The following is a 12668-nucleotide window of genomic DNA, read 5'->3' on the forward strand; positions in this document are numbered from 1 at the left end:
TGGTGGATCTAGCAAATTGGCAACATTGTCTTTTCTCATTTTAAGCCTATGGAAGTGCATCGATTCTTGGAGGGGCCAGGTGCTCCGACAAGAATCGATTATATAGCATACGTTTAAATGGAGAAAATCCGGTGTTGCCAAATTTCTGGATTCGCCCCTGAGTGTATCTATTTTTCAAAAATCGTCAGTGGGACCGTCGCCGGTGGAGAGAATCAACATCTTTGGTTGTCAGAACTGAGAATTCGGTTCACCCGATCGAGAAACGTCGGTCAACAAGAAATATCGACGGTGTAAGTCCGCGATCACATAACTCGTTTGCGGTGTCTGAAAATCTCCGCCTCTATGTTATTTTTTTAAAGGAAAACAAATTGACGTAACTCCTTGAAGTTTTTACAGAATTTTCTTCGCACAGAGAAGAAAAGTCACGGCAGTTTCAAAGAATTGCCGTCGGGTAGCTTTCCGTTTAAAAAATAAAGTATGACAGGAAGACTGCGACGTCGCAAATCGAGTTATGTGATTGCTGACTTACACCGTCGATATGCCTCGTATAAGCCAGTGTTTCTGGTTCGTTGAACGGCGAATAGTTGGTTCACCAAAATGAAGTTGGTTCTATCACCCAAAGAAGTTGGTTCGTTCAACCGGAAGTTGAGGACTCTGAATCAAAAAGCGCCTACTGAAGTACCGAAGCTTTCCCCCTGATTATGCAACATCAATAAGTCCGGTTTGCCCTTTCAATGGACCACTAGACAAGGTACGAATTTCTGCATTCTGATACATGTTTCTTTACCAAAATTTCACGTAAAATACGACGCACACAGCGAAAATTACTGAGATCAACTCCTTCCAAAGATATTTAATGATTCTTGATGCGTGAATTCAAACTACCCGCTCATGAAAACTCAATGCTCTGCGTGATTCACATCGTGCGCTAAACGTTATCATGACAGTCTCTGCGATATAAAAACCCGGCAACCTCAATCTTGACGCTTTGGCTCAGCTGTAGCAAATTGCTATTAGTTTGAACAACGCATGGTGCGGGAAATGAAATAATTACTCGATTGAGACTTGTTGAAACCATTATAGTGCGCGATTTGACTCACGTAGACCTTTGAGTTTCTTGTCAGCGGGCAGTTCAAATTCCTCGTAACCAATGTGAAATAAAAACGTTAATATCTTCGTTTGGAGTTTGTTTCATTAGTTTTCATTGCGCGAATCGTGCTCTACGTAAAATTCTGGTTAAGAAACATATATCATAATGCTTAAATTCGTACCTTGTCTAGTGGTCCATTATGGTTTTTCCCAATACCTACATATTGATTGCTCCAAGCAAACAAATAAAGAATAGGGGGGGGGGGGTCTGTAAATTATAGTGCCGACTGTAAGCGTAGACATAGTAAAATAGTTATGTTTTTAATAACAAAATACATCGATATTTTCAAAATTGTTTAATAATATGCTTTTTACAAATTTGTATTTAACACTATTTACAAAAATCAAGACCACACGAAACTTGGTAAAAGCTCAGTTAACTGGGTGGGGAAAAAATATTGTAAAGGTGACAAATAAAAGCGGAAAGTGTGAAAATACCTATAATTATAAAAAAAAAACTTCATTCGTAGATCGTTTTTTTTTTTTTGGATGAAAGGAGGACTGCGGAAGGAGGAACGTTCATCAACTTCAAAATCCTTCTAAATCCCATGATGCTATAATATTCAGAGGGGATTAAAACTGAAATGCATGGATAAGTTAGCTGGACACTGCAAACTCTTACGTAGGTGTGTCGAAATCTTTTGAGAATTCTTACATCGTAAATGTCCTTCGAAAACGTTGTTAATGACTTTAGTTGGCGAAGAATAACTTTTCAGTCTTTTGATGAATCGTCTTTTCTGAAGGGTTGCAACACTTGTCTTACGTTTTAATAGGAGGAATTGTGTAACTTCACCTTTTTGAAAGGATAAGGCGGATTTATTTTCTCCGTGTATTTCTTTTATTATAAAAAAAATGGATTCTATAGGTCTCAGACAGTTAACTATCGCCGGCAATTGGTAAGCCACAAGTGAACAAATTGAAAACCATAGAATTATTCAGAAATAAGGGAACAAGGGTATAGCACCGACAATTTTGTCGTTATTTTGAATACACAATTTTTTCTCCGTAAAACAGGTCGTAACAACAGGAACCCTCTAAAGAGCGTGTAATGAAATCGTGACCATGGTTGGGTTCGGATCGGATAGGCAACTAAACTAACTCTGTAACAATGCGTAGAGTATCACAAAGAAATGAAGGCATTCCCACCCGTGATCATGCCTTTGAAGGCTCCATCCATTATGCCTTGCGCATTGTCGCATTATCTCGAGACAATATGTAAGCCACTTGCAAATTGCCGGCGATTGCTAATTGCCTGCAACATTTACATTTTTATTTCATTTTAAAGTATCCCTAAATACTTTGCACAAAACTTAAAAAAACAATTTTCTTGAAAAAAAAAATTGAAAGACATGTTGACCAATGGTAACTGAACGGTATATTATTTCTTTCAGTATTCTTGTGAGTTGAAATTTAACAAGACTTAAAAACAATAACCAGAATTTGGAAAACTCTGAAGTTGGGCAATTGCAAAAATCAGTTCAATTTTTGGAAAATTCGTCCTTTGCCTGACTTGACTAAACATCAAAGTCTTGAATTTAGAAAATTTCCCTTGACTTCAAGTCATGTCATAAGACAGTCTGAAACAAATAAGCATTTATTAAAATCTATGTATTTATTTGCCTTTCGTAATAAAACAATTATTCTGGTGCTTTATTTATGTATTTTTCTTTATTTGTCTTTCCTTCGTCATTGATTTTGCGTTTTTCAAACTTTCAGGTTTCAGGACATTTTGTCAACGATTTTTTGTCCGCGCACCTTTTTTGTCCAGTAGTTTACGCCCACACGTAAAATAAGCAACAATGACTTGGTCCAAGCGTTATATTTTAGTCGGTGTGAGAAATGGAGAGAGAAGGAGGTGTTGTTGTGGTTGCTCATTTTCTAAATGAAATTTTATTAATTTCTCCTTTTGAATCATATTTTTAAATTGTCATTGGTGAATATTTGGTTTTATTTCTATCTTTAAAATATTGAATGTACAATATACCTTATATATGTATAGGTACTTTTTTATTTTTATTTTTTCTTTACGAAATTATTACTTCATTTTGAAAACATTTATATTTTTAAAACGTGACAAATATTTGTAAAACCTTTTCCAAGTGACATTAATCTCAATGAGCCGCAGTTGTGCCGACAGAAACTGCAAAAATGAATAAAAGAGGGAAAAAAACCAAGAGGCACGCAATCTTTAGTTTTAACCCATTTGTACATCGATCTCTTAGAGTCAAATACGTCAAATTTTGAGCATTTGTTTGCGCGTACACCTCGCTGCAGCATAATAAATGCACAAAATGTAAAAGAAAAAAAATTAAAGTGCTTTAGAAATCATTAAATTTGACACGGAACCTCCAATATTTAAAAAATACACAGTATATTATTATTCTCCTTTGATAAATTGATACATATTTTTTCCCCATCGATTTAAATGAGAATAATCAATGCAGAGTGTGCTAACATTTCAAAATCATAAAAAAACGCTGACTATGCGAGTATAAATATTAAAGCCTATCAGAGCGGAGCGGCGTGCTGCCAGCGCGGGTGGCTCACTAGCGCCTACAAACATAAGTGGATACTTCACGCATTGCGCAATGCTTGAAGTATCCACTTAGGTTTGGAGGCGCCAATGTGCGGCGGCGCCTGAAGCAACTATTTCACAACAGAGGTGTTGCACAGTATTATACGAGATCGAACGTATTATGAATGACAGGCATCCTTTAAAAGTACAGATCTTTCCTCGTAAAATAAATCAAGATACTTATCGTACACAGGAAAAATCTAAGAGCCTTTAGCTGAGGCAAATATAGAGGTTTATCTGGTTCAGGTATAACAAGGTGGAAATTTCTTGAGAGATAATTAAGTCCTGTTACACCAAAGAGGTGTAGAGAATGTAGTGGAGAGAGTGAATTTTGTCTCATGGAATTGATGCTCTCCCATTTTTACCAAAACTCTCAACTATATATTATTCTCCGTTGGACCAAACAGACAAAAGAAAAACAAAAAACCAAGCAAACCCTCATCCTTCCAAGACAATATATATTTTCATCCAAAAACGTCGTGAGCAATAGTCGTTTGTATTTACATGTGGGCTAATTAACTTTGGGTCTCACCTGGCACGTGGACCAAAACTCCCGTGGCGAAAAAACGCGTGGACGTAAATTACTGGAAAAAACAGGTGCGCGGACAAAAAGTCGTTGACGAAATGTCCCATAACCAACTTTCACCTCAGTTATGTTGAAAATGTTTTCTTCCTCTTTTTTCTTGTATTGAATACATATTCTTGGAGTACATATTAATAATCATCAGCGATACAAGTTTTATCGTGAAACATTTTTTCTTATCCAAATATATCTTTAAGCTTATTCACTCACAGAATGTAATCGTCACTAACTCGAAAAACATTCAATCAAGTTCTTAAAATGATTTTGCCAATATTTAGGCGCAAATACTTCCGTTGTATCCTTCAAAACATGGAATTAAAGAAAACTTACATTTTGATTTGCTAGTCTCGTTAGCTGAGCTGCAACGATTGGGCCCGTTTCTTGAACCAGGCTGTAAAAGTAACCATCTCTATTCTTCAAGAGGTTGGCCGCAGAATCGAATTCCTGGTTAATAATATTAAACGCATCATTAAAAACTTGAAAAAAGGTTAATTTGCTACATATAGCTGTCCACAATACCATATTTACAATGGTAAATATACTTTGCATCTCCCTTTTGACTATATTACAAGATAAATTCTGAATTTTGATTGTTAAACTGAGAGAGTGCATACATACCTCCATTGAAAACTCCAAAATTTCATATGATATTTCAAATTTTTTAAAATTAATAATTACTAAAATATCTCCTCAAAATATTCTGTGAAAATCTGCAACATAGACACGTGTTTTCGCACCTTGACCAACAGCGTATGAGCTTGCCTGTTATTCCTCATTTATTTTACTCATTATTCTACTACCGCGTTCCTACCAAAAGATTCCGTGAGGAGTCAGGGTGGATAGGTTTTACCAATAAGTTGATGAAGATGTGTTTTTGTAGTTCTTAAAAAAAATACACATTGAGCTCGCCTGCATTTTATTCGAGATACCCCGGTGGAACCACAAAAATCTTTTCCTCGTTTCGAAACATTCACATCCATTTATTTCTACGAAATAGTATTCATAGCCGTTTTGGTATAAAAAATGCAAAGAATATTTTTGAAAGAGCAGAGAAAACCCACGAGAACGAGAATGAATCAGCCCTCCAAAAAATAAAATGTGATATCAAACCAAGAATTCTACCATAAATATTCTTCCTTAGCAGTCAAGCAAATATTGATTTTTCTCTCATGTATCCTTTTCATACGGCAAAAGTTGTCTGCCAAGCGTGCTTTTTTGGTTTTGCATGGTTTAATTGATGCGAATAAATACTCGTTTTAAAAACTTACCACTGCTTCGCCTTGGTCCATTACTAAAATTTTGTCAGAGTCCATTATTGTGTGTAATCTGTGTGCGATTGTCAATACTGTACAGGCGTTGAATTTACGTTGAATCGTCGTTTGTATCAATACATCAGTTCTGCAAAAAGAATACAAACAAGGTGTTGGATGAAATCATTACGTTTGCCCAAATGTTACTCCTTGCTTTATTGCTTGCTTGGATTTCATTGCAGATTTTTTTGATGTATAATATGAAATAGACTAAATCATTTTAAATATTCTTTGTAGATTTTCCCCTGCTTTTACTCACTATGTTGAATGTTTTATCGTGTAATTATATCTAATAGACCGTATTCTGTAGTGGTTCGATGTATCGTTTGGTTCAAAACAATAGAACATAACCTAAAACAAAACAATTAGGTTTTAAGTTGGAAAAGCTGAAAATGAGAAAATTCCTCACAATTTCACTGTGCTTTGGCATTTGGTACTCAAAAGAATAAAAAATCCATTTCAAAAGACCCGTTCCCTCAAATTTCTGAATTGACTTTTGAGGCTATGTTTACGTTATGAATCAATCGATATCGATACAATCTCACCCGTTTGATGTATCGAATACGATCTATGGTATACTACATTTTTTTTTTTTTTTTTTTGCTTGATTTTTTACTCTGCTAGCAATTTTTTGTACTTGAAAATTAAACACGTTGGTTCAGATAAACTAGATGGTAGACGTTTATTTTATTTTTTCCCCTCTTATCTTTTTCCCTTTCTTTTCTTAGCAAATTAATTCTCATACTTACTTTGGATCAACATTGGCAGTTGCTTCATCTAAAATAATAACCTTGTTGTTTCTAACGATTGCTCTGGCAAGACATATCAACTGTCTCTGGCCAACGCTGAAGTTGCCTCCTCCATCAGTTACTTTGGTTTGCAAACCTCCGGTTTCAGAAACACTCTCTTTCAGTTCCACCTGTGACAAAAGGTCATTATCGTTACTTCAAAATTCATACTTAAGAGAGATTTTAATCGTAGATATTTCTGGGTACGGAAGAAAGTAAATCAGTAACAACTCCTTTCATCATGCAAGACAAGATCTAATTGTTGCGAAATGATAGAAAGTACTAACATGGTGTGTGAAAGTTAGTAGAGGTACTGCAGAGGAGTATAGTACAATAAATATGAGAGATGCAGGTGGCATTTCCAGCAAATTGAGCTTAACCACACCGGAGTTATAGCGGTTTGAAGTTTAGCTAAAAAAACACAGGTATCATGAATAGAACTAAGGGAGCCCTGGTCCTTATTCCTCCTCCAAAAATCCACTCGGACTCTCTAAAACATTAAATTTACCTTTGAAACCATGAAAATTTACCCTCCAGGGGTTAAGGTTCTTTTGCCGTGGACAATCAAGTTTCACTAAAAAAAGAAAATTATTTTTCCTGAGTATATGAACATACAGTGGATATCGGATATAACGACCTTGAAGGGACCAGCCATATTCGGTCATTATAGCCGATAGTCGTTATAACCGATAGTGGAATTTTTACGCACGTACCCTATGTTAAAGAGCTGAGCTGTACTGTAAGATGTTAAGGCTGTGCTGTAGGTGGGATTCCAGGGCCCGGTGAATTTTGCTGCTGATTCATTATCTCTTCAGTAACACCTTTGTTTATTAGCTTTATCTAATTTTATTTGAATTGAATATTTATTTAATTCATTTATTTTTTTATTCTAGGACTAATTTTAATTAAAACACTTTGTTTGAATTTGTAAAAACAAAGTATTTTATAATATTGAGAATACATGTACTACACACTACATTATGTTTGCAATACATATGCGCAATACCGAAAAAGTATAAAACTTCTAATTTGAATAATAGTCCGTGATTTCTTTTTGCTTTACAATCGTGTTCGCGTACCCTTTTTGTAACGCTCTATGGGCCGAGCGTAAAGTGTGATAAATTGGAATCGTTCCATTCTGGGTTCAAAATTAGGAATTTTTGAACAGTTGTGATGGCTTCTAGGGCGTCTGGAAACGAGATCCTCTCCTCTTCGGCCTCTGTTGCTGTCGCTCAGGTCGTTATAACCGATCACCACATCTGTTGGGACGCGAAAACTCTGTCGCTATGACCGATATGTCGTTATATGCGATGTCGTTATAATCGATACATAAATACATTGAATGAATGGGATTTCAGCCGGGACCGACCAGTTTACGTCGTTATGCCCGATATGTCGTTATAACCGATGTCGTTATATCCGATATCCACTGTATTCATAATGGCTTTCACATACTGCATCAGAGTTTTCTCAATTCAATTAGATAAATAGTTTCGTCGTACTTGATTTGAGCGCATATGAATGATATTTACCTCTTCCAGAGCTGTCCACAGGACTTCATCAGAGTATTGATCGAAAGGATCCAGATTTCTCCGCAGGTTTCCCGAGAAAAGCACTGGATCTTGTGGAATAATTGAAATGTTGGACCTCAGTGTGAATAGAGTGATTGTGCTCGTGTCTATTCCATCAATAGTGATAGTTCCTTCCAACTTTGTCAAACGGAACAGTGCCGAAATTAAAGATGACTTTCCAGCGCCCGTTCGTCCTACAATACCAATCTAAAACAGGAATTTATCAAATATTTATAGGTTTTTGTTATATTTTTCTATTTTAAAATCTTTTGTATCTTGCAAGATTGGAATGAGCTTTTCTAACGCTGTCAGGCTATCTGAGTTTGGCCTCATTCTTAGAATTTCAAAAATTTCCCGTGCATGAATATGCTCTGCATGACCCTCAAAGCAAAAACCTCGAAATTTCAGTCTATATTTTTTCATTTTTTTCTGCAATAAAGTTTTAATACGGCAAAACCAACGTGCTCCATCATTCATAATTCTTAAATAATGTTCGCATAGAACGAAGAACTGGAACCGACAAATGAAGGCTAATGGTGATGGGTTTTTTACAAAGACGCAGTTTTTATTCATAATTATCGAAAATTGTAGAATTAAATAAAAAATTTGAGGAAGCTAAAAGCATAATCCGTCCCCTTTGAGGGAGTAATATCCATACCTTCTCTCTTGGTTTAATTTCAAGAGTAACGTTCTTCAAAACTGGTGGATCATCATTAAAACTCAAGTATACTTCTTCAAAGCGTATGCGGCCCTCTGTTGGCCAACCGACAGGTACAGTTTCTGAAACAATATGAGCCATGACTTTTTTTAAAAGTACTCCAATTCAAACAAAATTGATTTTTAAAGAATAACCTAATTTGATCAGTGTCCGCACATTTGATCCCGTGCGTAAACTTTAGAACTGAAATAAAAGCTCTCTGGCTACGCGGCACTTATCAACCTCACTTTGAGGCTTTTTTTTCGCTAAACTTCCAGCAATATTGGAGTCTACGCCTCTGCGCTAAGGAAAAGCGCCGTATGAACATGCGACTACCGCCAAATGTCTCTGATAATATACTCATTTTGAGAAAAGATAGGGGATTCCTTGAAATTTTTAGATACTGTACAAAAACTGTGAGGGAAAAATTCCATGAAACATTAGAGTAAAAATATTCACAGATTGTCCTAGAAAAATTTGAGAAGTTCGGCAATGCCAGAAGGTAAAAGATATCGTTATGAATTGATTGCCTTTATGTCTTACTTACTTGGTGATCTGGGTTGAGGCTCTGGCTCCAGCTGGGAATATAGGAGAACCCTCTCGACGCAGGTCATCTGGTTCGCAACCTCTGCGGATTGTCTCATGCCCCATTGAATTAGGAAAGTTATGCTCATTATTTGCGTGATAGCAAGACCGGCGGTTCCACTGTCAGCCTCTGAATCAAGTCCAAACGAATGAATTAAGTGAAGATATTAAGAAGTGTTTCACGAAAAAATGTAATCAATTTCAACTAAATTTCTGGTTGATTTATCGATAGCCAAAGTGCCAAACCACTCATCTCCGTTTGCGACGTTCCAGATGACTCCTTATCATACTTTGCTGTTTCTTTGGAAAGCTTGCCAACGTAATTTCTTAGAAGTTTCTTTGATTCTCCTGTGTCAGCAGAATTCAGAATATTCTGTAAAAATTTCAAGCTGTAAAGCTGGTATCTTCTCTCCAAAATATTAAAATTAATAAAAAAGAAATTGCTTCTACGCTTTCAGTCTTGCTTGAGTTTTTGCCTCGGAGATGCGTGTAAAATGGAGTTTGAATCTGCATACCTTTGATGTACTACTGGTTGCAGAGTTCGAGATTGAAGGAGTTTTTAGCAGCCACAGAATCTCGGTTCAATACTTGCAGGTGTGATCTTGTGTAATACTAACATAAGTAAGAAAAATGTTCCATGAAATTCCTACGAAAGGGGCTCAATTTATTTTATCTTAATTTTTATGTATGTTTCAAATTTATTTTCGATGGGAAATGCATGCATTAACTTCCCTCCCGTCGCGTCATTTAATCACTCATTGAAGCGGTGTCATCAAAGTTTTATTTCTTATTTTCAATCATTGATTCCGTCTTTTAAGTTCTAAGTTCATGATATTTTTAATCATCGTCTTTCATTACTTACGTCAGAATATACATGTTTTTCACTTTTTTGTCCAAGTTTTTCTGATTCCCAAGTAAGAAAATTCTAGTAAACACCATCGTTTCATATATTAATAATAATTTAAACTAAGAACAATTCATAAAAAAATATCGAAAACAAGTCCATAACTTCCGCAAAAGGTCGAATAAGTACAACTTAGTTTGATATTGCGCGCATAAATTTCATTACTACGTTATATTATTCACACAATCACCTTACACACCACCTGTGTAGAGTCACATTGTTGAAGCTGTTAAAAGCGCCTTCAATTTTCAATTCCTCAACCAGCGGTACATCTAGAATTCCTTACCTAAACATTGATGTTTATTCTGCGTGTAACTCTCTGTAAAACCAGGAATACTTGATGATTGAGGGTGCAGTTCGGTGAAAATTCAATGATCATTCTACTTGTATTATTTTTGATAAAACGATTCACCCCGTTTTTTCTCATTTCCTTTCAGTTCACGGAAGCTAGACCAAGTCAACATTGTCTGAGATTCTTAAGGTGTCAATATTTTCTACTTACGATCAGTGAAGAAGAAACTAAATACGACGATGGTCAAGAATATGTTGCAGAAAAAGTCCAAAATGAGCGTGAATCCTACACTGCCACCTGAGTATAATCCTATGGCGCATGTATGTCTATCCTGAAAATAATAGAAACAAACATATTGATTGAATTGATGAAAATGTAGTTCATTAATTGTCCCGGTTTACCTAAACGTCAAACAACATTTGTGTTGGCTTCTACGCACACAATTTCGATAAATCACCAAACAGAAAAATTAGGATTTTTTTGAGGGGGGAGGGGCAATTTTTAGGGGCCACGTTGGCGCAGAGCCTTCTTTTTTTCGGCGCCATGACCAATTTCTTAGGCCCATTTGGCGCGTTGGCGCATGTGAGTTTCGAACACTGGCCCAGGAGTATAGTTTGGATTGTGATACTATTTTTTCAGTGAAGAAGAAGAACACCGACAATTTCTAATGGAATTACTAAAATGCTGATTTTTTAATTTCAGTCACTCATTATCAATTGCGAAACTTAATGAGGTAAATGCGCAAATTAAAGTGCTCCATCGAGTCGGTAGAATTTATGAATGAGAAAGACCGGAGGTAGTTGATGTGTATTCTAGACATGTAGCGGCTGCGGGTGATTTGAGCCGTCGGTGTTTCTTCTGAACGTACCTGATGAGCATCGAACTCAGCGATCAGAACGTCCTTCGCTCCGAGAGCTCTGATTGTTGGCAGTCCATGCAGTGTTGCGTTCAGGTGGGTAAAAACTGGACCCCTAGCTGTGTAGAAAAAATAAATTAAAAATAAAAAATGAACACTAAATAAAAGTAGCCGACATTTTCATCGACAGCGTATGTTCGTTGATGATCGGTCGAGCCAAAATGCCGCGATAATGGCGGAGAGATCGTAATCTGGTTGGTAAACATTTGAGGTTGAACTCTCGAAATTGATGCTGGCCGGATGCCGTCATCTTCATCAGGTCATTTCTAAGCCCTACTTTTTGTAGGATTATATTTTGGCTCCAACGTTTGCAAGAATTTTCCCTTCTATCCGTCTGGTGAGTTCCCATGTCGTTCCGAAAAATTATGACCGGGTCAAAACAAAATACGAAACCGCCACTTTGGTTCGACCGATCATCAACGAAAATATGCTTAAGGTGTCACTACGAGAAGGTGGCCGTCCCCAAATTACGTAAGGCTTTTGCGGTTTTTCATACCCGCACACCCCACACCCGCACCCCTGTAACGCACCGTAACGCTGTGCTAGACCCCCCTAAAAATTACGTAACGCTTGATCACCATACATTTACCGAACGGATTTGCGTTTCAATTGATCGATGAAAAGTGCATGTATTGCAGAGAATATTTTTAAAATCCATTAAAACTTCTATAGACAAACGACGAAATATTCCACGGAAATTCGAAAATAAATTATTAAACTCATTGCGTAATGCTTCTCTCCACACCCCACCCCCTGTAACTCCGTGTAACGCTGTCAGAGACCCCTTGGAGCGTTATGTAATTTTAGGGACGTCTCAGAGTAGAGCACAGTAACATACACGTACGATCAATATATATTGGATAGTTTTTCATGTCTATCCACACTAAAGTCAAATATTTACTTATCGGTGTATAAACATTTTAAAGTCAAAATTTTTGGATCTAACAGGTTATGAATAGAACACTCTCCGTTCTCATTGACATTCATCGCGAATTCGGACGAGTTTGAAACACTTCGAACTTCACCACAATCAAGGAGAAGGTAATCAAATCTTTGGACGTGCTCATCATTCGAAATCAACCACGGTGCAAGTGAGCACAAGGTCACTGGCAACAGTGGCGTGGCGTGAATTGCGATATATCGATTGTTATGCCATTTAAACCTATGGTAAAGAATCGATTATTAAGGTGTTCGTTGCGAACACCCCGTTTATCGATCCTTTTCCATAGGTTTAAATGGCGTAACAATCGATATATCGCAATTCACGCCACGCCACTGACTGGCAACATCTCCCCCCC

General features: G+C 36.7%; 1 protein-coding gene across 1 annotated transcript in view; it reads right to left on the reverse strand.

Annotated features, from left to right (window-relative positions):
* Positions 1 to 1428: 1428 nt before the first annotated feature.
* The window catches only part of LOC109030846 (ATP-binding cassette sub-family C member 4), a 38930-nt gene continuing 27690 nt past the window's right edge, over positions 1429 to 12668 (reverse strand). Inside the window, exons 19-27 of the mRNA XM_019042030.2 lie at positions 11323 to 11429; positions 10665 to 10785; positions 9221 to 9388; positions 8635 to 8756; positions 7938 to 8183; positions 6367 to 6536; positions 5576 to 5705; positions 4638 to 4751; positions 1429 to 2726 (exon numbers count right to left, since the gene is read on the reverse strand). Coding sequence (XP_018897575.2) covers positions 2715 to 2726; positions 4638 to 4751; positions 5576 to 5705; positions 6367 to 6536; positions 7938 to 8183; positions 8635 to 8756; positions 9221 to 9388; positions 10665 to 10785; positions 11323 to 11429 — 1190 coding nt within the window. The 3' untranslated portion in view covers positions 1429 to 2714. The remainder of the gene's footprint in view (positions 2727 to 4637; positions 4752 to 5575; positions 5706 to 6366; positions 6537 to 7937; positions 8184 to 8634; positions 8757 to 9220; positions 9389 to 10664; positions 10786 to 11322; positions 11430 to 12668) is intronic.

The sequence above is a fragment of the Bemisia tabaci genome, chromosome 5, assembly GCF_918797505.1.
Source record: "Bemisia tabaci chromosome 5, PGI_BMITA_v3".
NCBI classification, from domain to species: Eukaryota; Metazoa; Arthropoda; class Insecta; order Hemiptera; family Aleyrodidae; genus Bemisia; species Bemisia tabaci.